Source organism: Corythoichthys intestinalis, chromosome 9 (assembly GCF_030265065.1).
Source record: "Corythoichthys intestinalis isolate RoL2023-P3 chromosome 9, ASM3026506v1, whole genome shotgun sequence".
NCBI classification, from domain to species: Eukaryota; Metazoa; Chordata; class Actinopteri; order Syngnathiformes; family Syngnathidae; genus Corythoichthys; species Corythoichthys intestinalis.
The window spans coordinates 16,121,574-16,147,775 of NC_080403.1; the positions used below are offsets into that span (position 1 = coordinate 16,121,574).

The following is a 26,202-nucleotide window of genomic DNA, read 5'->3' on the forward strand; positions in this document are numbered from 1 at the left end:
TCTTTATCATTATTTTTAATCTTTTTATTATTTTCCTTTTTTTCTATTATGCAAATAATGTAATATATATATATATATATATACAGTGGGGAGAAGAAGTATTTGATACACTGCCAATGGGTTTTGTCTATCTGCATTCTACTTGTTTTCTTAAATGATTCTATTTCATTAAAGTTTTGAGAACATTTTTTACATTTCCGCTCCGTCCAAACTCTCCCGGAAGTAAACTGCACCAACTTCCTGTTTAGCCGCTCCACGTGTGCAGACTAGCGACATTCGCTTGGCGTTATAAATAAAATTAATTCAAGGCAAGCGACTCGTTTACCATGTTGAAGGAACTGGGCTTTATCGGAACCATCCAGGACGACGAGCAGAGTCCGGAAGAAGACGACAGCGACTCCGAGGAAGAGGTAGGGAGGCCGGCTCAAAGAGCAACGCTCTGCCCGGGGAAGGTCCACTTACGGTCGGCTTGAGGCAGAACGATGCTCGGCCAGTCTGGGTCTGGCCGGGCCAAAAAGTTATCGAATGTTAACGTTTCTTTCGTAACATTACAAGGCTTGACAGTATTACGTCAAATGACATAGTAAATATCCAGTTAGAATTGTAATTCTCGATGATCAACATCCAATTCTCTTTCTGCTGGGAATTGAAATGAATTTATCAATAGACACTAAGAGAGCCATTTGAAGTGGAAGGGCTGGGAGCGAATGAAAGTTGTTTAATTTGTTACTATACCTCCTACTTCAAATGGATCAGACATCGAGCGCTGTCAATGGCAGCCAAGGAGTTAGAGGGGACCTGTGTTTGAATTACATTTCCACACCTTCAGACATCCCTCCAATTTTGTTGCTGTCTTGATTCCCAGGATGAAACCATCATCCTGAACCGGAAGAAGAAGTTTGGCAGTCAGAAAGGTGGCGCCAAATACTTCAACAGCGACTTTGTGTTTGGCGAACGAGATGCGCTGGAGGCTGAAGATGACTGGCTTGCGCCTGACGTCGTCAAGCAGCTCAAGAAGAAGGTATAACTTGTACCGTGCAAACACTCAACAGTTTGAAGTTTAAGTTACACGAATACAGAAATAATATATCAGTTTGCAAAATCATTCCAAATACTCCCTGGAAATCACCTAAATTCTTGAAAATGTACCGATATACAGGTGGTCCCGGGTTGCGACATACGCGACTTACGTGATTTCAACTTAACGACTTTGGAGTCTTGTCGGCATTTTGTCTGGAGTCTTTTTTTTGTTTGTTTGTTTTTTTGTCCCGTAAACAGTACCTTATAGTACCTCACAGTATCTTATTTTATACCTTTTTATTAATTTGACTGTGCTGCCTTTTAGCAAAATGTGTATTTGATTATAATGTTGAATTCTGTTTTGTCATGCATGCTTTTGGTGCAGAAAGCATAGAGCAGGTAGTACTTACCCACGTGAGTAAGAGCGCACGGCACACGCAAGGAAGAGCGCATTTGCTCCCATGAAGAAGTCTCACGGCCGAGTAACAGAGAGATGGGAAAGATTACAGCTTATCTCGCTGTCTAGCTAGGATTTGCTCATCTTGGCAAGGACAGTACAATTACGTACAATACATTTTTTGGATAGTTATTTTGAGATTTAGGGCTACTTAAAGAGTTAATTCCGATTTACGCGGAATTTCGGGTTACGTAGCCAGCGTAGGAACAGAACTTGTTGGTAACCCGTGGACTACCTGTACAATGATATCTGACAGTGTACTGAACTATACTACTACTACTACTACTATACCGAAGAGGCCTTCTTGAAATACTTTCTAAAAGTTCTCAATATCTACTCTGTAAAAATGACTTGTCCCTATAGACAAGTTTCCTGAGCGAAACAAGGGCGGCGCAATCTTTGATAATTTCTGCTCCAAACTTCCGATTTAGACATAACAACATGAAGTGCGGTTGAAGTCAGCAGTGTGTTGACAAAGTTAAAATTGCAAAATCAAAACACGAACCCACGGAATCTCCAAAAATGGATTCAGCACGACATAGATGAGACTCCGAGACTTTCTGTGGTGTGCGTCAACTCCTGGAAGTGCCTATATATATAGTTGGAAGTGGAATGTTTTGATCAGCGACCAGCTAGTAGCTTCAATGCGCCAGTGTGGATCAACCGTGCCATACGCCTTAAATCGATCTTCCTAAAAGTTTGTATGTTTGTTTTTATCACTTCGTTGAACATTCGTGAACAAAATTATAACAACCTGTGCAGCCTGTCTTAACGTGAGGTGTAGACTGATATGCCGGGCACTTGAGTCACCAAAATGAGGTAAAATCACAAATAATATTGCAGTTGCCAAATGCAGAAGGGTTGACACGGATTTTGTTGTTACAAGGAAATACTACAAGTAAAAGTTGGACCAGTATCAATAATCTACAGAAATAATCGGAGAAAGGGCTCCGGAATTGAAATAAAAAGTTAGCAAAAGCTACTCCTTAAAAGTTAGTTGTACTTCAGTGCTTTCAAAAATGGACCCAAAAATAGTTTGGAACCTACCCGCTAAAAGTTTTTAAAATCTGTAATCTGATATAAATTCTCTTAAGTGTACTCAAATACTCCAGTATGCACTGCTGGCCAAAAGTATTGGCACCCCTGCAATTCTGTCAGATAATGCTCAATTTCTTCCAGAAAATGATTGCAATTACAAATGCTTTGGTAGTAATATCTTCATTTATTTTGCTTGCTATAAAAAAATACAAATGAGAATGCAAAAAAAAAAAAAATCATTGTAATTTTACACAAAACTCCAAAAGTGGGCCGGACAAAAGTATTGGGACCCTTTGAAAAATCATGTGATGCTTCTTTAATTTGTGTAATTAATAGCACCTGTTACTTAACTGTGGCACATAACAGGTGGTGGCAATAACTAAATCACACTTGCAGCCAGCTCAAATGGATTAAAGTTGACTCAACCTCTGCCCTGTGTCCCTGTATGTACCACATTGGGCATGGAGAAAAGAAAGACCAAAGAACTGTCTGAGGACTTCAGAAGCAAAATTGTGAGTCAGCATAGGCAATCTCAAGGCTACAAGTCCATCTCCAAAGACCTGAATGTTCTTGTGTCTACTGTGCACAGTGTCATTAATAAGTGTAAAGCAAATGGTACTGTGGCTAACCTCCTTAGATGTGGACGGAAAAGAAAAATTGACGAGAGATTTCAACAAAAGATTGTGCGGACGGTGGATAAAGAACCTCAACTAACATCCAAACAGGTTCAATTGTCCTGCAGTCCGAGGGTACAACAGTGTCAACCCGTACTATCTGTAGGCGTTTGAATGAAAAGGTACTCTATGGTAGGATACCTAGGAATAGCCCACTATTGACCCAGAGACAAAAAAAAGCCATGCTGGAATTTTCCTAAACTTAGCTGAGAATGCCATAAAACATTTTGGAAGAATGTTCTCTTGTCAGATGAGACAAAAGGAGAGTTTTTTGGGAAAAGGCATCAACATAGAGTTTACAGGAAAAAAAGAGGCCTTCAAAGATAAAAACATGTACCCCACAGTCAAACATGGCGAAGGTTCCCTGATGTTTTGGGTTGCTTTGCATCCTCTGGCACTGGAGTACTTGACCGTGTGCATGGCATTATGAAGTCTTAAGACTACCAACAAATTTTGCAGCATAATGTAGGGCCCAGTGTGAGAAAGCTGGGTCTCCCTCAGAGGTCATGGGTCTTCCAGCAGGACAATGACCCAAAACACACTTCAAAAAGCACCAGAAAATGGTTTGAGAGAAAGCAATGGAGACTTCTAAAGTGGCCAGCAATGAGTCCAGACCTGAATCCCGTAGAACACCTGCGGAGAGATCCGAAAATGGCAGTCTGGAAAAGGCACCCTTCAAATCTCAGAGACCTGGAGCAGGTAGCCAAAGAAGAATGGTCTAAAATTCCAGCAGAGCATTGTAAGAATCTCATTGATGGATACCGGAAGCTGTTGTTCACAATTATTTTGTCTAAAGGTTGTGCTACCAGGTATTAGGCCGAGGGTGCCAATACTTTTGTCCGGCCCATTTTTGGAGTTCTGTGTAAAATGATGATTTAATTTTTTTTTTTTTTTTTTTTTTTTCATTGCAAGCAAAATAAATGAAGCTATTACTACCAAAGCATTTGTAATTGCAATCATTTTCTGGGAGAAATTGAACATTATCTTAAAGAATTGCAGGGGTGCCAATACTTTTGGCCAGCAGTGTAGTTACATCATTTCTCCACATAAATGCTAAAATGATTTTGCAAGCGTTTTCCATTTTTGTGTAATGTTGACTGTGTCGCGCAGAGAAGTATGACCACTCTGGATCAGAAGATCGAGCAAGTCCGCAAGAAGAGAAAAGCCCAGGTAGGCGATTGTCTGACTCCCGGTCAGTCCAGCTGGCACATCCTGTCGACTTAGCTTCCGCTTCTTGTCGGTCGCGCAGGAGAAAGCCTCGGAGCCCGTAGGAGATTCGGTGGGGGAAAAAGATGTGGCGGCGGAGGAGGACGAAGAAGAAGAAGAAGAAAAGGCAGACACGAAGCCTAGCCGTGATGGCGAAGAGGATGAAGAAGACGAAGAGGACGAGTTTAACTCAGATGACGAGCGGATCCTCACCCAAGCGGGTAAGGCTTTTACTTTTTTCCTGTCGTTGTGATTTTATCCCGGCTAGTGTTGCACCCATGCTTGAACTGTTATCAATAAAGCACTAAAATGACGTCATCGATATTGGGGAGTGCTAAAAATATAGCACAGTGGGGCAAATAAGTATTTAGTCAACCACTAATTGTGCAAGTTCTCCCACTTGAAAATATTAGAGAGGCCTGTAATTGTCAACATGGGTAAACCTCAACCATGAGAGACAGAAAGTGGGGGAAAAAAAAAAAAAAACAGAAAATCGCATTGTTTGATCTTTAAAGAATTTATTTGCAAATTCTGGTGGAAAATAAGTATTTGGTGAATACCAAAACTTCATCTCAATACTTTGTTATGTACCCTTTGTTGGCAATAACGGAGGCCAAACGTTTTCTGTAACTCTTCACAAGCTTTTCACACACTGTTGCCGGTATTGCTGAAAGACCCAGCCACGTCTCATCTTCAATGCTCTTGCTGACGGAAGGAGATTGTCACTCAAAATCTCTCGATATATGGCCCCATTCATTCTTTCCTTTACACAGATCAGTGGTCCTGGTCCCTTTGCAGAAAAACAGCCCCAAAGCATGATGTTTCCACCCCCATGCTTCACAGTGGGTATGGTGTTCTTCGGATGCAATTCAGTATTCTTTCTCCTCCAAGCACAAGAACCTGTGTTTCTACCAAAAAGTTCTATTTTGGTTTCATTTGACCATAACACATTATCCCAGTCCTCTTCTGAATCATCCAAATGCTCTCTAGCGAACCGCAGACGGGCCTGGACGTGTACTTTCTTCAGTAGGGGGACACGTCTGGCAGTGCAGGATTTGAGTCCCTGGCGGAGCATTCTGTTACTGATAGTAGCCTTTGCTACTGTGGTCCCAGCTCTCTGTAGGTCATTCACGAGGTCCCCCCGTGTGGTTCTGGGATTTTTGCTCACCGTTCTTGTTATCATTTTGACACCACGGGGTGAGATCTTGCATGGAGCCCCGGACTGAGGGAGATTCTCAGTGGTCTGACTCTTGTATGTCTTCCATTTTCTAATAATTGCTCCCACAGTTTTCTTCTTTACACCAAGCTTTTTACCTATTGCAGAATTAGTCTTCCCAGCCTGGTGCAGGTCTACAATTTTGTCTCTGGTGTCCTTCGACAGCTCTTTGGTCTTGGGCATAGTGGAGTTTGGAGTGTGACAGACAGGTGTCTTTTATACCGATCATGAGTTAAAACAGGTGCCATTAATACAGGTAACGAGTGGAGCCTCGTTAGACCTCATTAGGAGAAGTTAGACCTCTTTGACAGCCAGAAATCTTGCTTGTTTTGTAGGTGACCAAATACTTATTTTCCACTCTAATTTGGAAGTATTCTTTAAAAATCAAACAATGTGATTTTCTGTTTTTTTTCCACATTCTGTCTCTCATGGTTGAGGTTTACCCATGTTGGCAATTACTGGCCTCTCTAATCTTTTCTAGTAGGAGATTGGTGGTTGACTAAATACTTATTTGCCCCACTGTACGTACCTGCCCTAGTGACTCGCCTAAGCCAATGAGCACCATTGCGGCCTCTCCAACTGATGAGACTACCAATAAAAGTGACCTTATGCCATGAGGTCATTGGCTGCATACCTTCGCCGCCTCCCCTATGCTGATTGACAAACCATACAACAAATTAGAGTGGACTTACCTCGTGACCTGATTGGCTGCACACATCGCAGGTTCACCGAGCATCTGAACTTGTTCTAACTCTAGTCTCACGGGGGAATTTTAACAAGAGAACTTCTCAGGTCATTTTCAGGTGTACTTTTCTCCGTTTTTCCCACTTTGAGCCCGCAATAAACCACCACAACGTCCGGGGGAATTTTAACCTATTTTATCATTTCTTTACCCAAAATGGAGGACTATCCCGACCAAACACCTCCAGGACCTCCGAGGAGATATTCAGGAGTACTATTCAATTTTTTACCCCCTTTGAGAGCACCCAAAGCTTGTTACGAACCTCCAAAACCTCGCAAGGACTTTCAACAACTTTTACCCACAAATGGAGCACTCTGTCCCCTTGAAACATCTCCAGGATCTCCGGGGTCATTTTCATTGGTACTTTCCATCGTTTTTACTCGCTTTGAGAGCACCCAAAGCCTCTACAAACCTCCGACATCTCTTGGGAATTTTTCTATACCCGCAAATTAAGCTTCATATCCCTGCTACACTCTCTCTTTCCTTGTGAGTGGACCTACACGACATCCAGGAGGTATGCCAAGTTGCCCCAGGCATCGCGTAGGAACTATAATTAAACCCTACTTTGCAGTTTTTCACTTTTCGCGGGGGGTTCTGGTCCCTGTTCACTGTGAAAAAGGAGGGATCACTGTATATATATTTTTTAAAACTTGGTATCTATACAATCTTGGCATCGGCCAATACAACACAGCCGGGTATTGGAAGCCAAAAAAGGATATTGGTGCAACACTAATTCCGGCGGCCGCCTCGCTGTTTTCCACCTGCAGACACACTGAGGGAGAAGCCACGACGCGGGAAGCGGAGGGAGGCAGACCAGGAGGAAGAGGTGAGGAAGTAGTGAAAGGGCGTGGTACAGTAACCACGGTAACACTCAGGCACATGTCCAGGCGCAGTCGTTCGACGAAGACGCATCACGGTTTGACGAGGCGCTCAATTTTGACGACATGAACCTGTCCAGACCGATCTTAAAGGTAAGAGCGCCGTGCTAGCTGTGCTGGCCGATCGAGGCCGTCCGCTCACACCTTCCGACCCTTGCAGGCAATTGCGGCGCTGGGCTTCAAGCAGCCCACACCCATCCAGAAGGCATGCGTCCCCGTGGGGCTCTTGGGCCGAGATCTCTGCGCCTGCGCCGCCACTGGCACAGGTAGGCAGACCAGAGTAGTACATGAGTAAAAATGAGGTGAATGATGGCTAAAATGATCCAAACGGGTTCCTTGCATTTGTTCAGGGAAGACAGCCGCCTTCATGTTGCCCGTGTTGGAGCGCTTGGTGTACAAGCCCAGGACGTCGCAGGTGACCCGTGTGCTGGTTCTGGTTCCCACCCGAGAGCTGGGCATCCAAGTACACTCAGTGGCGCGCCAGTTGGCACAGTTCACCTCCATCACAGTCTGCCTGGCCGTCGGTACGACTTCGTACCCGCGTGTCTCTCTCGTTCTCATTTTGTCCTTCTGCGTCACTAGTGGACATCCTATCCATTTGAAGCAAAAAAGAGACATAAGCTAGTTAGGACTTGATATTAATGTCAATGCATCGACTTTGATGGGAACCTTGCCTTACCAACATGGCCACCCTGAGGCCATGTTGGCAGGGGCCACGAAAGGTCTTTTCATGCTTTTGCCGTCAGAAATGAGTATCACTAGTAGTCGACGTCCAATCTATTTGAAATGGCAGGGTGGCAGTAAATAGCATAATTTGTTCCCTGCCAACACTCCCACTTAAAATGGATTGGATGTCTACTAATGATAAAAGTGTTTAAAGAGCATACGACAGGAGAAAAAAAAGTCTTAAATAGCATTAATATGTGAATAAGATTCATCATATTTTGAGACGATTCGACTATATACAAAGATTTAGCAAAGCGCAGATGACGAGAAATTAGTCTTTTAATCTGCCGGTTAGCCACGCCTACCATTATAGGGCTCTAGCGTCCCCAATAGGTGGATGACGTCAGCGGGAGACTGGGCTCATCGGTTTTACTATTCAGCCCATTGAGGGGGAATTATTCAGAACAAGGAAAACGCGACAAAGAGAGCCGCATAATGTCATTGTTTCAGTCTCTCTACTCCTATATTTTTACAGGATATTCTTTTTATCCAAGTATTTTTCCCCAATAGCTAAATAAATGGCTTGAGAAGGACCAGTCAGCCCGTCGAGGGGGAACTATTCAGAACGAGGAAAACGAGACGAGAGCTGCAAAATGTCATTGTTTCTGTCTCTTCAATATTTTTACTGGATATTCTTTTTATCCAAGTATTTTCCCCAATTGCTAAATATATGGCATGGTCATGACAAATAACAGTCTTGTGCTAAATGGAATATGAAATAATAAAAATGCACTTATTCAGGACGACATGGCAAAATTACTCCATAATGGTCAAAACTGTCGACTTCACCTTTACTGTCGCACCTCCCGAACGATATTTTATGCCACCAAAATCGGATTTGTCATTTCCCTTCCCCGGTTTTGGAGAATGTAAACAAACCAAGAGGCATGACAGCTAGCCGACATGCTAACCCGAACCGAGTGATGTTTCAAAGTCTTCGAAGCGGAAAATCACACATAACTAGCCCGGATTATTTGACATGACGACTGGGTTGTCGATTGTCTTCGCGGATCGGCAAACCGCCCGGCGGAGAGCAATGTACAGCTCGTTCCCCGGAGGAGGGCGGCTGCAGTTGTTGTGCAGCTAATGTGCATGAGGAGAGCTTTTTACATGCCTATCAGTGATCAAACGTAAGTAGTCCTTTATTTAAAGAAAGTTTGTAGTGTTTACTTTGTAATCGCTGTATTCGTATTTGACATAATACAAAACAAGATGTTTACTCACTTCCTCGCAAATCCAATGGTCCCACTGTAGTAGGGCTTGTTTTGGCCAATATCCACGGTGAATAGGAACCTTTTGAAAATCCAAAAAGGCGCACACGCCTGTCCCTCATACAGTAAGATTTTTCTGCAGCCGTTTGGCTGGCGTGATGCGAAAAATAAACGTATTAATCCGCAAAATCAGCTGAATCCTTAGTCCTCATACACAACAGTACGGCTGTATAGTGAAGAGGACGCCTTCATCCGTACACGTCACAGTGCCGTCCTCCTCAATGCAAGACCGAAGCCGGAAGTCACTCATTTTCATGGCGCGGGATTAAAAAAAACTGAATAAATATAGCGATCGCTTCCACACACATCCAAGCGGTCCATATCATTCAGGAGCATAAAATACCGCGTGTATTATGAAATAAACATGCTTTTTTGTGTCACATGACATTTACAACCAAATGAGGATTGGTCACCATGTGACTGGATTTCTTTTTATCACTAAAGAGTGAATTGCAATTATTCTTTTTTCATTATTACATTTCCATTTTTTTAATTCTGTAAATGATTCCTGATTAATGTAAATGGTTAATAAGGTAATCTATGTCCTGATTTTAAAAAATTGTATTTAATACTTTAAAAAAGGGGGTGGGGCTAATTAGTAAGTAGTTTCTGTAGCCTCCTAGCGTTCTTGTGGCGTGTTTTTTTTTAGGCGGCCTGGACCTGAAGTCTCAGGAGGCGGCGTTGAGGGCGAGTCCGGATGTCCTGATCGCCACTCCCGGGCGCCTCATCGACCATCTCCACAATACACCCAGCTTTGAGCTGGCGCACATCGAGATCCTTATCCTGGACGAAGCCGACAGGTAGGCAGGGAGAGAGCGCGGCTGGTGAGCGAGCTAACGACTGTGTTGTTCTGTTTCTCAGGATGCTGGACGAGTACTTTGAGGAGCAAATGAAAGAGATCATCAGGATGTGTTCTTACACCAGACAAACCATGCTCTTCTCCGCCACCATGACCGAGGAGGTAGACTCTGTTGGGAGCGTAGCGCGCGGCTAACCTGCTAACTCGCTATTTGATCGACAGGTGAAGGAACTGGCGGCGGTGTCGCTGAAGAAGCCCGTCCGCATCTTCGTCAACAGCAACACGGACGTGGCGCCATACCTGCGGCAGGAGTTTGTGCGTATCCGGGCCGGACGAGAGGGCGACCGCGAGGCGGTGCTGGCGGGTGGGTAGCCTGTGACGGCGCCCCGTCTGAAACGAAAGCCGTCTCTGACCGCGGCTCGACCGCAGCTCTGCTCACCAGAAGTTTCCAGGACCACGCCATGGTCTTCACGCAGACCAGGAAGCAAGCACACAGACTGCACATTCTGCTGGGACTCATGGGCCTCAAGGTCGGTGAGCTGCACGGGGAACTCAGCCAGAACCAGAGACTGGAGAATCTCAGGTAAGCGAACTCGTTGACAGCCAATGACTTCAAAAAATCCAATTTGTTTTTCCTCCAGCCAAGATGCTCCCTCCTAACAATGAGTTTATCACTAGTACACATTCAATCCATTTGAAGTAGGAGGCTGCATTTTTTGGTAGTTAAAGAATATAAAGGATTGAAGGAATACGTAAGTGTATTAAAAAGTGTATTGATTAAAACTTTATTTAATTTATTTGAAAAATACAGTGGTACCTCGACATACAAAGTTAATTCGTTCCAGGACCTTGTTCATAAGTCAAAATGGTTGTATGTCGAGCAGGATTTTCCCACAAGAATACATAATAATTCCATTAGTTCATTTCACAGCCCGAAAACCTACACTAAATCCTGAGTAAATACTGCCGGTACTATTACAAATGGCAATTACACATAGCAAAACAAATAGATTATACAAAAAAATCGCAATAGTAATAATAATAATTCCTGTAATAATGTAAAGAATCAGGTTCTAATGAGGCGGATGTTTTTTGCGTATTGTACCTGACCGCACCGCGTGGCTGACGTGACAGTGAGATAGGTGCGGTAGAGATTTACTTTCTCTTTTAATTAGGGTTGTTCCGATCATGTTTTTTTTGCTCCCGATCCAATCCTGATCGTTTTAGTTTGAGTATCTGCCGTTCCCGATATTTCCCGATCCGATTGCTTTTTTTTGCTCCCGATTCAATTCCAATCATTCCCGATAATTTTTCCCGATCATATACATTTTGGCAATGCATTAAGAAAAAAAAAGAATAAAACTCGGACTAATATATACATTCAACATACAGTACATAAGTACTGTATTTGTTTATTATGACAATAAGTCCTCAAGATGTCATTTACATTATTAACATTCTTTCTGTGAGAGGGATCCACGGATAGAAAGACTTGTGACTTTGTATATTGTGACTAAATATTGCCATCTAGTGTATTTGTTGAGCTTTCAGTAAATGATACTGTGGCCATCCCAAATGCATGATGGGAAGTGGAACCATGACTGTGCAACGTGCTACCAATTGCTATATCTTCTCTGCGTTGAGAAATAACATAAGGTATCAAGACAATGATCAGTTGCAACCTTGCTTCCCCACATTGCTTCCCATGATATTTCTAATCATAGGGAGAGGGATTGCAAGGCTTTAGCCAGTTAATAAAAGGCTCCAAAGGCTGCCAAAGCTCACTCTACTCATTTTGCGCTGCCTTTAATCTCTCTAAATAGGTAAAATGGTGTCATTACAGATTGAGCACAACAATTAGTGAGAGGGTCATGCAGCGCATGCATTAATTGCGGTAATTATTTTAACGTGACACATTTTTTTAAAAATTAATTGCTGCCGTTATCGGGATGAATTTGATAACCTTACCTTAAGCCTAAACTAAAGACTCTGGATGAGTGTAACATATTATGTTTGTGACGTTAAATACAATTAGAAAATGATTTAATTAAAATATATACAGTACTGTGCAAAAGTTTTAGGCAGGACACCTGCCTAAAACTTTTACACAGTACTGTATATATATTTTTTTAATTATTAAATTTATTAGGATCATGGAAGCTTCCACTTGGGGAAAATATATACATACAGTATATCCTGTATATACATAATATAATAAAAATATACAGTACTGTGCAAAGGTTTTAGGCAGGTGTCCTGCCTAAAACTTTTGCACAGTACTGTATATGTATTAAAAAAAAGGCATGGCCGGCCGATATCTTTTTGCCGATTCCGATACTTTGAAAATGACGTGATCGGACCCGATCGATCGGGACATCTCTACTTTTAATATTATGTTGTTATTAGCGTGAACTGCAGCGGACATTAGGCGTGTTGTATTGCAAATGTTCTGCAATAATGGAGTAAAAACCTGAGGAAGGGCGATTTCTTTGGCGACGTTACCACAACAGTAATTGTCACCTTAACTCATGAAGACTGGCAAACGGAGGTTGGAAGAGGACCGTCGAGGTCGTAGACATTCTACGGCCGTATTGTCGAACGCACACCATGCTAATATTTTTCTATCATTTCCATCTTCATTTCAATGATAGGCGTCAGCTTTTTCCTTTTATTCACCTCCTGCACTAACCTTGGAGCCTATGTTGATTTCTCTCACAAAAAAATCCGCCGTGCGTCCGTCTTGCGGGAAAACAAACTGTCACTGTTATAAACCATATTTTGGCATGTTGTCGGACGTAGAAACAAATGGCGTGTCAAATTTTACGCCGGATGTCGAAAAGATCGTGCGTCGAAGTTATCGTCGAGGTACCACGGTACAGTTAAAAATTTGAAAAGCCTAAAAAAATATTTTTAAATATATTTTTTTCATATTTTCAATGACATTTCGTATTTTTTAAAAATATTGTATATTTTTTAATATTCTATTTTTACTTTAATTTTTTTATATTTAAAATTTTCATTCTCCATCCATCCATCCATCCATCCATCCATCCATCCATCCATCCATCATCTTCCGCTTGTTCCGGGGTCGGGTCGCGGGGGCAGCAGCTTTAACAGGGAAGCCCAGACTTCCCTCTCCCCAGCCACTTCAACCAGCTCCTCCGGCGGGATCCCAAGGCGTTCCCAGGCCAGCCGAGAGACATAGTCTCTCCAGCGTGTCCTGGGTCGTCCCCGGGGCCTCCCGCCGGTGGGACATGCCCGGAACACCTCTCCAGGGAGGCGTCCGGGAGGCATCCGAACCAGATGCCCGAGCCACCTCAGCTGGCTCCTCTCTACGCGGAGGAGTAGCGGCTCGACGCCGAGTCCCTCCCGGATGACCGAGCTTCTCACCCTATCTCTAAGGGAGAGCCCGGACACCCTGCGGAGGAAACTCATTTCGGCCGCTTGTATCCGAGATCTTGTTCTTTCGGTCACGACCCAAAGCTCGTGACCATAGGTGAGGGTAGGAACGTAGATCGACTGGTAAATCGAGAGCTTTGCCTTTCGGCTCAGCTCCTTCTTCACCACTACAGACCGGTGCAGAGTCCGCATTACTGCAGACGCCTCACTGATTCGCCTGTCGATCTCCCGCTCCCTCCTAAGATACTTGAACTCCTCCACTTGGGGCAGGATCTCATCCCCGACCCGGAGAGGGCACTCCACCCTTTTCCGACTGGGGACCATGGTCTCGGATTTGGAGGTGCTGATCTTCATCCCAACAGCTTCACACTCAGCTGCGAACCGCTCCAGTGAGAGTTGGAGGTCACGGCTTGATGAAGCCAACAGCACTAAATCATCTGCAAAAAGCAGAGATTCAATGCTGAGGTCACCAAACCGGACCCCCTCAACGCTTCGGCTGCGCCTAGAAATTCTGTCCATAAAAATTATGAACAAAATCGGTGACAAAGGGCAGCCTTGGCGGAGTGCAACCCTCACTGGGAACGAATTCGACTTACTGCCGGCAATGCGGACCAAACTCTGACACCGGTCGTACAGGGACCGAACAGCCCTTACTAAGGGGCTCGGTACCCCGTACTCCCGGAGCACCCCCCACAGGACTACTCGAGGCACACGGTCGAACGCCTTCTCCAGATCCACAAAACACATGTAGACTGATCGGGCGAACTACCATGCACCCTCGAGGACCCTGCCGAGGGTGTAGAGCTGGTCCACTGTTCCACGGCCGGGACGAAAACCACACTGCTCCTCTGAATCCGAGATTCGACTTCTCGGCGGACTCTCCTCTCCAGCACCCCTGAATAGACTTTACCAAGGAGGCTGAGGAGTGTGATCCCTCTATAATTGGAACACACCCTCCGGTCCCCCTTCTTAAAAAGGGGGACCACCACCCCGGTCTGCCAATCCAGAGGCACTGTCCCCGATGTCCACGCGATGTTGTAGAGACGTGTCATTCATTCATTCATTCTCCATATTTAAAAAAAAAAGTTTTTGTTTTTGGTTGTTGTATTTTTCCATTTATATGTATATTTTTTTTCTAATATTATTTATGTAGTCAGTCTTGAATTTCAAATGGCATTAAAAATTTGAACTGGAACTTGCCTCAGGCTGTGGAAACACTGCGTAGTGTCCACCAATCAAGTTGACTGTAGGAAACGGAGGTGCATTTTATGGAAGGGAAGCCAGCTTATGACACCTTTTCCAAATCGCAGGCGTTTCAAGGACGACCAGATCGACATCTTGGTGGCCACAGACGTCGCGGCCAGAGGTTTAGACATTGATGGCGTCCAAACGGTGAGAAGCTGCCGATCGCTGGTTTAAGGAGCTATGAAATACTAAAGCAGTTGACTATAGGGCATATTTTGGACACAAATCCATCCAACGAAAGTGACAGAAAAGGTTTAATAGTAAAATTATATCTGAATGAGTCTTAAAAGGTGGAAAGACGCTATACAAGTGTAACACCATTTACCATTCCTCATTCAGCTACCTTGGCCCCGCCCACTAAATCTCCAAACAAAATATTTCACTAGCATGCTATGCTAAGGTGCGCTATACTCTTGTTGCCGTGTGAGCGTTGTGTCAACACGTGCTTGCTTGCAAGCTAGCTACCGCAGCACTAGAAAACTAAGCATGATTTGTTTTTGTCGTGGAATAACTATCAAACAGTGTTGTTTTTGGCAGCCCTTTTATTTTTCGTCTTAGTCTTTTGGACGTAAATACTTATTAGCCTTAGTCATATTTTAGTCATTTCAAAATGTGTTCTTCTTTGTCTGGTTTTAGTCGACAATTACTCAAGATGTTTTTGTCTGTAAACTTCCAATGTTTTAGTTTCCAACAATTTCAAATGAACATTGAAAGACGAGCACATATTTGTTGAGTGTACAAGGACATCACCATCTTTGTGATGATAATACACACACAGCAGGAAAAGTACATTATTTTTTATTTAATTTGAATCACCTGCACCCCACCAACTCTATGTAAAAAGTTTTCCTAGAGTTTAAAACGACACCACACATAATTCTAATGCACCCCCACTCTATGCTAACAATACTAGCTTCCAGGCTCCTGGAAAGGACACCGGTGAGTAAGCGTATGTGTGGGGCTGGGGGGGCGCAGCACGTCACATGAGTGACAAAACCAAACACTGCTACAATGAGTGCTAACTAGGCCTGTCGCGATAACAAATTTTAATAGGTGATATATTGTCTCATAAATTATTGCTGATATGTGATATTATTGGCAATTTTATTTAACCAATTCAACCACTAATGTAGTGAAAATACATCATAATAAATCACTCATTCAGTGCAATAAAATGTTATTCTTAAATTAAACACAAACTATATTAAAAATTATAAATATTAAAAACACACACACACACGATGCATAATGAGTCATTTGAAAGCTGGTCAAGAGCAGAATAATGAAATAGATGAGAAACCCAATGCCATTTTTGTTCTCTGTCAATCAGTCCAACAGTGAGTGTTTTCACAATACAGTATTTGATCCAGAATGACTGTCATCTTGTTCTGCAAAGTGTACGTTAGCAAATTTCAAGCCAAATTATTCACTGCCAATCATTTTTCATAAAGGGTGTCATTTTAAAGCTATTCTTATAGTAGAACATGAAGTATGCGGGATTAACTCCAGAAATCGTTATTTATATGTTGAACATGACATGCTTTTATTTTGAAATGTTCACTGAAAGTACGTTCACTAAGCCGCTAACTGTAAACTTTACACTCCGAAAAAAAAGTGCACTTCTGTTTTTGTCATGCATGTGCTGTCAGTAATAGATTTTTTCTCATTTTTCTGTTTGCAAATGCTGTTAACCAGTGATTTTTTTTTAATGTTCGAAGTGTCACCTTTTAACCGCAAATTTGCGTTTTGTAGAAGACTGCCAATGTTTTATAGCAGGCTAAAGTGGTTAGTAGGTTGTCTTTTTTTCCCCATTGGCCTCAATGCAGCAATGCTAACGTTTTACAGTGTTTAATATAGATGGGTTATTGGGTTTCATTATTTTGTATGTTGAACTTTAATTCTAAGGCGTGTTGATGACCAATAATCATCTATGAAAGGAACTGGGGTCTCATATGCCATCAACATGCACACACAAATGTATGCACGCACACAGCAATAAAACGCAGCCATGAAAATTACCGCCGCATTTTTATATACCGTGCGATAAATAGACTTATTGCATATTGCGACAGGCTTAGTGCTAACTACACATACAATAAGAAAATGTCACACATTGTGAACCTATGACTGAAATTATGGTGAATTTTCATCTCGTTTTCATCTCGTCAGATGACAACTGGCATTCGCCTTGTTTTTTGGTCTCCCAAGATTTTCTCCCAAGTTTTTAGCTTGTCAACGTCACGTCATCGTCATGAAAACATTGTTCGTTGACAAAATGTTTTTGTTATCGTCATCATTGACGAAAACAAGACCGCTATAAAATTTTAAAAATATTAATATTAAAAAACACTGATTTGAATTTACTTTTACTTTACAAATTTACTTTTGTGGGGATGCTTTGCAAAGCATAAAACGCAGTAGAAAGTAAAATCTGCAAAATGTGAAAACTGATAAAAGGTTAAAACAAAAACAAAATCCTGTGAAAACTGAAGATAAAAAACGGCAAAGAACTAAAAAAAACAAAAACAAAACCATGTTAAAAATCATGAAGAGTCCAAAAACCATGGAAAACCTTTTGTTTTAGTCTTTATAGGGCCTTCATTGGTTGCCATTGACAGCTCAAGACATCCAATCTCTTTTGACTCTGAGGGGTGAATGAACATTCATCTGCCCTGTCGTAAAGGGATGTCTCATTGGCAGCATTAGGTGACCCAAAAATGCCCCAAAATGAATATCTACAGCAAGTGGCATTACATCTCTGCGACATTAGTGTAGTCATTTTCAATTTTTTGACATGCACACCATTTCATAGCACCTTGAACTCGCTCCCTCACGCCAGGTGATCAACTTCACCATGCCGTCAACGGCGAAGCACTACGTCCACCGCGTGGGGCGTACGGCGCGAGCGGGTCGCACGGGCCGTTCCGTCTCGTTGGTCGGTGAGTCGGAGAGGAAAATGCTCAAGGAGGTGGTCAAGTCGGCCAAGAGCGCCGTCAAGGCTCGTGTGCTTCCCACAGGTACGTACCCTCGCCGCCTTCCGCCCATCGTCCTGCTCAACTGCTGTCTTTCAGACGTCGTCCTCAAATTCCGGGACCTCATTTCCAAACTGGAGAAAGACGTGTATGCCGTGCTCACCCTGGAGAAAGAAGAGAGGGAAATGGCTGCCTCTGAGGCCAAGGTCAGACTTGTTTTGCGCCCACACTTGGCAAAAGTAGCCATACTCAGTTGTCTTTGGTCACCATAAATTTGTTTTCAATTTGACTTGACAATATTGTTGATAGTGTAGGGACAAGGGTGTAACGGTTCACATGGATGTATTGAAACGTTTGTTTTGCATGTAAATTCTACTTGTATAGCGCTTTTCTACCTCTCAAGGTACTCAAAGCGCTTGTTTGGTTCGGTACACTTGTTTTTCAGTTTTGTTTTATGATTTTTCCCCCCCCTCATAAAATTAGTGCAAGATTAGTTACTCGAATAATTCCAGCAACTTAGTTTTAGAAGTTGATCTGAGGAATTTTCTCCACCTCGTGGAATAGTTTTATTTTACCAGCTCTAAGCATGACATTTTGCCTGGACTACTTTTAATGCGGCACAACGCACTGACGTCACGTGCGTACAGGCAAAAACGAGGGCGGTGGATACATTTGATTTCAACCACACATGAATATAGAAGTAACGATGAAGAAGCCGACGAAAGCAAAGAGAAAGGCACCCAAGAAAAAGCAGAAAATGTCAAAAGGGTGAGAGCTTTTCAAGTTGGAGACCAAGGCCAACACTGTTTCATGTGTTCACTAATAGTCTTCATAATGTATTGACATGACGCATTCCCTATTCGACTAACATTCCGTTTCATTTATTTTATTTTTTCAAATTTTATTATTATTTATTAGCAGTCGGTCACATGCGGAGATCTAACGCCAGATCTAGGTTGAAAAAGTACGAAAGCTGTACCGCATACAAAAAGGAAGGATTGTCTCAGGAGTGATTTGTTCGAGGATTCGAGGTAACTATTATATTTTTTGTACCGTACATGCATTTTGAAACGTTTTGAAAAAAATCAATGGGAGAAATTTGCCGCAACAACATTGGCATTATACTTCACAATATTTACGTAAAATAAATGCTACCTTGCAAGTTTTTTTTTTTTTTTTGCTTTTAACCAAGAATCGAGACTGTTTTACATCAATATCTATAAAGAAGTCAGGGATTTAAGCATTCATTCACAAGAATTTTCAACAGAAAAAGCTCTTTGTGTTTCCACACGGTCAGCTTTGACGGAGATAGGCCCCCTATGAATCGGCCCCGTGTCCCGTCAATACATTATGAAGTCTGTGATTCACTGCAAGACTGCGCTTGTATAACACTACCACGCCCGCCCCGGCTACCCGCGGCCCCGCTGACGATTCCGCATCCCCGGCTGGACCCTGGGACCAATGACACCCCCCGAAATCTGAGCAGGGTTCCACCGTGCGACCCGCCCGCATAGCCCCCGCTCCACCGAAGGCACAAGAGCATAGGAGCGATACTAGGGACAAGGAAAAAATAAGTTAACGTAGCGCTAATGAATAAGATTAACATTACTTTACCTCGCTAACATAACGTTAGCCCTATGTATAAGTTTTTGACCAAAATAGTAACTTATTTTTTGAGGGGGATTTACTAGTTTTCAACAGCTAATAAATCAATTTAACATCAGAAACTTATTACTTGAGGAAAACATGCAGACTCAATTATAAATAATATGTAAAGATTATTAATAACTTCTATACACAATCACAACTTATAGAATAGAATAGCCCTTTATTATCATTATACACTGTATACTATTAGCGAATGAGGCTAGCGGCCGCCTGGCGTAACAGGAGCTTTTCTGGCAAAAATTCTTGTGAATAAATGCTTAAATCCCCATATTCTTCATAGATATGGACGTAAAACAGTCTCCATTCTTGGTTAAAAGCAAAAAAAACGTGCAGTTAGCGTTTATTTTACGTATATTGACGAAGTACAATACTACTATGTTAATGAATGAGGCTAGCGGTCGCCTGGCGTAATAAATGCTCAATCCCCGAATTCTTGATAGATATGGACGTAAAACGGTCTCGATTCTTGGTTAAAAGCAAAGAAACTGTGCAGTTAGCGTTTATTTTTATGTATATTGACGAAGTACAATGCTACTATGTTAGCGAATGAGGCTAGCGGCCGCCTGCCGTAAAAGGAGCTTTTCTGGTCAAAATTCTTGTGAATAAATGCTTAAATCCCTGAATTCTTTATAGATATGGACGTAAAACAGTCTCTATTCTTTGTTAAAAGTAAACTATGAGGCTAGTCAGTTATGAAAATTAGCCGCCTCCACGTGTAAACAAAGAAGAAAATTCCTGCGAATAAATGCTTCAATCATGCATGCATGGTACGAAAAATATAATATTTACCTTGAATCCTCAAACAAATCACTCCTGAGACAATCCTTCCTATTTGTATGTGGCACAGCTTTCGCAGTTAAATCCAATGGTAAGTAAATCCAAGCTTAAATCTGACATGAGCGTGTGCAGTCTTCGGCTATTACTAGAGCTGGGAATCTTTGGGCACCTAACGATTCGATTACGATTACGATTCAGAGGCTCCGATTCGATTATAAAACGATTATTGATGCACCCCCCTCCTTTTTTTTTTTTTAATAAAGTTTTGTACATTAGTTCCAAAATTGTTCAAAAATACTCTCAGGCTAAACCAAACTACTATTTCAGTATCAAGTTAACATATAGCAGTAAACAAATATAGAAAAATAACATTAAGTAAAAAAACTCCAGTCCCCATTCTGTATCAGCAGCTTTAAACTACATTCAATTAATTTAATGTTGTGAATCAACCGTTAAAGTTGTTAAAATTGCTCCCGTTATTCCATAATTTCCCTTTTGTCTACTTTTGACATGTGAAAGTTTTAAAACTATTTTAAAGATAGATTCAAGTCAATATTTTACCGATTTAGGAGTATTTTAGATAAAAAGTTAATTAGGTTTGCTTGAAAGGTTCGCTACAACAGCATTGCAGGGAAGTTTACTGCTTTAAAATGGCGGCCGTTTACTAACGCCCGCATCTAGCTTTTTGCAGATGTGCTGCTACCGCTACCGAGTCTATAATCCATCTAGTCCTATATAAATGATATCTACCGTAACATTATGTAGCTTAGCTGTACTTGTAGCAGCTTTTCGGCAGCAGTCAGGTATGTTGTTGTGTTTTTTTATCTCGTGGCATGAGTTGAGCTAGAGCCGTGAGTTGAGCGTTGGCATTACCCGAGGGGCCGGTTAATGAGAAGCATAATGTTTAGCTACTCTCGCTCCGTTCCGTCCCAAAGACCGCGCGGCGCGCTGAGTGTGTTGTACTTCCGCTTTACTTGGCATATTTCAATAATCGGAATTTGGATGTTTGTGAATCGTTCTCGAATCTTCCACGGCCGAATCGGAATAATCTAAGAATCGGAAATTTTGCACACCTCTAACTATTACTAATTGAAGTTCGGCCCCCTCTGATAAGGCGTCGCGCAAAGAATGACATGACACGTCAATTGTAATGATGTCTATGATTGTTTGTAGTTGAGTGTGGCCCAAAAGCGTCTGGATGGCACCGCCTCCAACGAGCCTCAACGGGTTTGGTTCCAGACGCAGCAGGAAAGGAAGCAGATTCGCAGTAAGTACGCTCACATAAGACCACCACAGCGCCGTTGGCCCCCTAACGGCTCGTTTGCGCGCAGTCAACAAGGCGCTGCAGGAATTTGACTTGGCTCTACGAGGGAAGAAGAAGCGTGACAAGTTCATCAAGAGTGGCAAGAAAAAGAAAGACATGACGGTAAACGTAAACTCCCTCTCTTGTATACATGGACGTCTACGCACGTATTATGTACTAAACCTGAGCCGGTGTCCGGAGCAGGCCGAGGAGCGCTCTCAGTTCGAAATCCTCAAGGCACAGATGTTCGCCGAGCGAGCTGCGAAGCGACAGCGACGACCCAAGAGGGCCAGGGCAATGGCCGACGACGACCACAACGAAGCGCCCCCGAAAGGTCAGAAACGGATTACCTTTTTATTTTCATTACAAAAATTATCGCAAATTCCAATTTAAATATTAAAATGTAGTAGTTGTTTTTTTTTAACTATTACAAAAAGGATAAAGAAATTTTAATGAATGAAAATTAAATAGAAAAATTGTAAAAACTGCCACCCAACTGGTACAACCTCTCACTCTTTCTCCTGCTGCTTTTCTTGGTCAGGAGGCAGCTGGAATTTGCTACTTTAAGTTAATGATGATTAACGGGTTTGTAGCTTTGATCTTGCGCGTGAAGGCTCTGTAGCTCTACAATCAAAGGCACAAATGTGTCAATCATAATGTAATCTATCTTCAATGTCTAGAGGCTGTTCTCATTAATATTATGGGGAGTGATTAAAAGTATGGCGTTGAAGGTGATGCAAACGAAAAATGTGGATGCGCCTACATGTTGTGGTGGTGCACCTTAAGGGGATCCACGAATTGAAACAGTTGTAGGTCTTAAAAGGTAAACATTATTTGTGCTGTCAAATTTATCGCGTTAACAGGGGGTAATTAAATTGCTCACGTTAAAATATTTGACGCATTTAACACATGCACGGAATGACCCGCTCATGCATTGCCTCAGATACAGTGGGGAGAACAAGTATTTGACACACTGCCGATTTTGCTGGTTTTCCCACTTGCAAGCCATGTAGAGGTCTCTAATTTGTATCATAAGTTCTCTTCAACTGTGAGAGACGGAATGTAATACAAAAATCCGGAAAATCACATTGTATAATTTTTGAATAATAAATTTGTATTTAAGTGTATGACATACATTACCAACTGGAAAATATTTCGGCTCTTAGTTCTTTTTTAAGAACCCCTCCTGTTCTCCACTCATTACCGGAAGTAACTGTACCTGTTTGAACTTGTTACCTGTATAAAAGACACCTGTTCACATGCTCAAACAAACAAACTCCAACCTCTCCACATTGGCCAAGACCAAAGAGCTGTGTAAGGACATCAGGGATAAAATAATAGACCTGCACAAGGCTGGGATGGGCTACAGGAAAATAAGCAAGCAGGTTGGTGAGAAGGTAACAACTGTTGGAGCGATTATTAGAAAATGGAGAAGTTCAAGTTGACGGTCAATCTGCCTCGTTCTGGGGCTCCATGCAAGATCTCACCTCGTGGGGCATCACTGATCATGAGGAAGGTGAGGGATCAGCCCAGAACTACACGGCAGGACCTGGTCAATGACCTGAAGAGAGCTGGAACCACAGTCTCGAAGAAAACCATCGGAAACACATTACGCCGTCATGGATTAAAATCCTACAGCGCACGTAAGGTCCTGCTGCTGAAGCCAGTGCATGTCCAGACACGTCTGAAGTTTGCCACTGACCATCTGGATGATCCAGAGGAGCGATGGGAGAAGATCATGTGGTCAGATGAGACCAAAATTGAACTTTTTGGTCTAAACTCAGCTCGTCATGTTTGGAGGAAAAAGAAGGATGAGTACAACCCCAAGAACACCATCCCAACCGTGAAACATGGAGGAGGAAACATCATTTTTTTGGGGCTGCTTCTCTGCCAAGGGTACAGGACGACTTCACCGTATTGAGGGGAGGATGCATGGGGCTATGTATCGCCAGATCTTGGCTGACAACCTCCTTCCTTCAGTGAGAGCCCTGAACATGGGTCGTGGCTGGGTCTTCCAGCATGACAACAACCCAAAGCACACAGCCAAGGCAACTAAAGAGTGGCTCCGTAAGAAGCATCTTAAGGTCCTGGAGTGGCCTAGCCAGTCACCAGATCTGAACCCGATAGAAAATCTATGGAGGGAGCTGAAAGTCCGTGTTGCCTGGGAGCAGCCCCGAAACCTGAAGGCTCTGGAGAAGACCTGCATGGAGGAGTGGGCCAAAATCCCTGCTGCAGTGTGTGCAAACCTTGTCAAGGACTACAGGAAACGTTTGGTATCTGTAATGGCAAACAAAGGTTTCTGTACCAAATATTAAGTTCGATTTTTGTGATGTATCAAATACTTACTTCATGCAATTAAATGCAAATGTATTATTTAAAAATCATACAACGTGATTTTCTGTTTTTTTGTGTTAGATTCCGTCCCTCACAGTTGGAGAATTTATGATACAAATTACAGACCTCTACATGCTTTGCAAGTGGGAAAACCAGCAGTGTATCAAATACTTGTTCTCCCCACTGTAGATTACAATGACATCGTTTTTGTGCTTGAATTTAGCCATGAAAAAGTGTATGAACCCTGATTGTATATAAAATATTTGTTTTCTAATATATCACAGAATGAATCCCAAAAATCATTTGGCAAAATGAGATCTTAATCTTTTTTTATAAATACAAATGAAAAATGTGTATGGAATTTTGTGTATGTAGGAAATTGGATTCTTTCGCTGATTTGAAATTTTCATGCTAAGACATGGGCCAAAAGTTGAATTTGCAAAACACAGTGAAAATAATCTAGTTTGAGTTTGGATGATAAATCATCAATACCAGACGATATGTGGGCACACACATCATTGAGAATTGAAATTTGAATGGTTTCTCTCTTGTTTTCCCTTCCACAGACAATAAGAAGACGGGAAAAGGAGGCCGAAAGTCGGCCTTTGACAAGGAGTTGACCAATGTCAGCGACAAAGCCCTCAAACAATACAGAGCGGGGTCAGTCAGCGAGCGACGGACGTCTCCCGGCGTTTTTGTCCGTGTGTTTCCCGAGTGGGCTTACTGTTTTGTTTTGTTTTTTCCTCACAGGCCATCCTGGACGGACAGGAAACGGCTGGGTTTGGACAGGAAGCGCTCGGGTGGCTCCAGGTAAGTTACTTGAGATAGAACTCTGCCCGCTCTGGGCACGCACGCGTTTTGACATCTGCGGCCGTTCTCGTGTGTCCATCAGGTTCAAGAGGAAGTAAGCGGCGGCGGGCAGCATTTTTGTGTGAATGATCCACTTGATGTTTTGAAATAAATTGGCAAAGACTGAGTTGTTGGGTTTATTTTCAACAATTGCAAATGCCTCTCCTCCTCTTGTAAGAATTGATATACTGTACACAGTAGTACCTCAAAATATGATCCTTTTGACATCAGACATAAAATTTGACTCGTAACGACAAATGACGATTTATGATAGCGTTGCAATTTCATTGTTTTCCCGCAAAACGGACGCACCGCTAATTTTCTTGTAAAAGAAACCAACATAGGTCCCAACAAGGTTATTGCAGGTGGTGAAAAAAGGAAAAAGGTGACGCTTACCATTGAAATGATAGAAAAATATGAGCGTTGAGTGTGCGTCAGTGAAGTACCTCGACAGTACGGCTGGAATATGTCTAAGATCTTGATGGTCCTCCTATTTCCGTTGGCTAGCCTTTCTACGTTAAGCTGACAATTATTTTTGTAACATTGGCTAGGAAGTCACCAGCTTCATCAGGTTTTTAATAGTTTATTTCAGAAATTGTTCAACACAACACAGCTACTGTCCACCAGTGTTGTTAATTTTACTTTAAAAAAGTAATTAATTACAGTTACAAATTACTTCTCCCAAAAAGTAATTGTGTTAGTAACTCGGTTACCTGAATGTAAGAGTAATTAGTTACTTGGCAAAGTAACTAGTGATAATTTTTTTTTTTTTCCCTCCCCAAAAAAAAAAAATAGGTCACACAATGTGAAGTTTAAAGGGTTTGGGGGACAATTGGCCCTAGCCCAATTTTTTACCCTCCACTTAACAGGACACAAGGGTATTGCGATAACTAGCTAGTAACCTTTGCTATGTGTGGAAGTCATTTAAAGTTGTGAATCAATCGTTAAAGTTGTTAAAATTGCTCCCGTTATTGCATTAGTTCCCTTCTGTCTACTTTAAACGTGTAAATTTTAAAACTGTTTCATCATTTAAAGATAGATTTAAGTTAAGATTTTGCCGATTTAGGAGCACTTAATCTGATTTAAATTAAGATTTTGCCGATTTAGTAGCATTTTAGATTAAAAAAAAAAAAAAGTTACTTAGGTTCGCTAGGAAGGATCTCTACATCAGGGCCTTCCTGAGGTCTTCTGCTTTAAGATGGCGGCTGTTTACTAACGTATGTAGTCCTTAAAACGTAGCTGCAGCTGTCTGTCATGTGCATCTAGTTCTATAATATGATATCTACCGTGTCATGTGGGCGTAGTTTGTCGGCTATGGCTACAGTCAGGTATTATTGGAGCCACCTAGCGTCGCGGTTGCAACGGCGTCTTCCCCACTCCTGCTCTGTTCTCGTCCCCGTGAGTCCGTTTCTCTCAGACTTTTTTTATTCAACCAACTTAGTAACGCACGCCTTTCCCGCCTCAGTAACGGTAACGGCGTTGCCAAGATGAGAAAAGTAATTAATTAGATTACTCATTACTGAAAAAAATAAAGCCGTTAGTAACGCCGTTATTAACAACAATGCTGTCCACCATAGCCAACAACAAACAGTCCTCACACAGTGCGTTCAGGAACAGCATGCGAAACA

At 42.3% G+C, this 26,202-nt stretch overlaps 1 protein-coding gene across 1 annotated transcript; it reads left to right on the top strand.

Annotated features, from left to right (window-relative positions):
• The first annotated feature begins 214 nt into the window (after window positions 1-214).
• Window positions 215-25,211, top strand: ddx27 (DEAD (Asp-Glu-Ala-Asp) box polypeptide 27). Its single transcript, XM_057847123.1, has 21 exons — window positions 215-410; window positions 866-1,021; window positions 4,300-4,359; window positions 4,439-4,616; window positions 7,121-7,179; window positions 7,241-7,324; window positions 7,392-7,497; window positions 7,582-7,755; window positions 9,878-10,028; window positions 10,090-10,189; window positions 10,250-10,391; window positions 10,457-10,610; window positions 14,737-14,818; window positions 17,511-17,688; window positions 17,743-17,849; window positions 21,262-21,355; window positions 21,420-21,514; window positions 21,596-21,725; window positions 24,292-24,385; window positions 24,476-24,535; window positions 24,618-25,211. The coding sequence occupies exons 1-21, from the start codon at window positions 327-329 to the stop codon at window positions 24,631-24,633; spliced, it is 2,304 nt and encodes a 767-aa protein (XP_057703106.1). The 5' UTR covers window positions 215-326; the 3' UTR covers window positions 24,634-25,211.
• The last annotated feature ends 991 nt before the right edge of the window (window positions 25,212-26,202 follow it).

What these genes read in the sequence shown, in the direction of transcription:
- ddx27 (XM_057847123.1), top strand. Translation starts at nt 327, where the DNA reads ATGTTGAAGGAACTGGGCTTTATCGGAACCATCCAGGACGACGAGCAG. An exon ending in CCGCCACCATGACCGAGGAG is followed by an intron (nt 10,190 to 10,249) that starts GTAGACTCTGTT and finishes TTTGATCGACAG; the next exon opens with GTGAAGGAACTGGCGGCGGT. An exon ending in CCGCGAGGCGGTGCTGGCGG is followed by an intron (nt 10,392 to 10,456) that starts GTGGGTAGCCTG and finishes GCTCGACCGCAG; the next exon opens with CTCTGCTCACCAGAAGTTTC.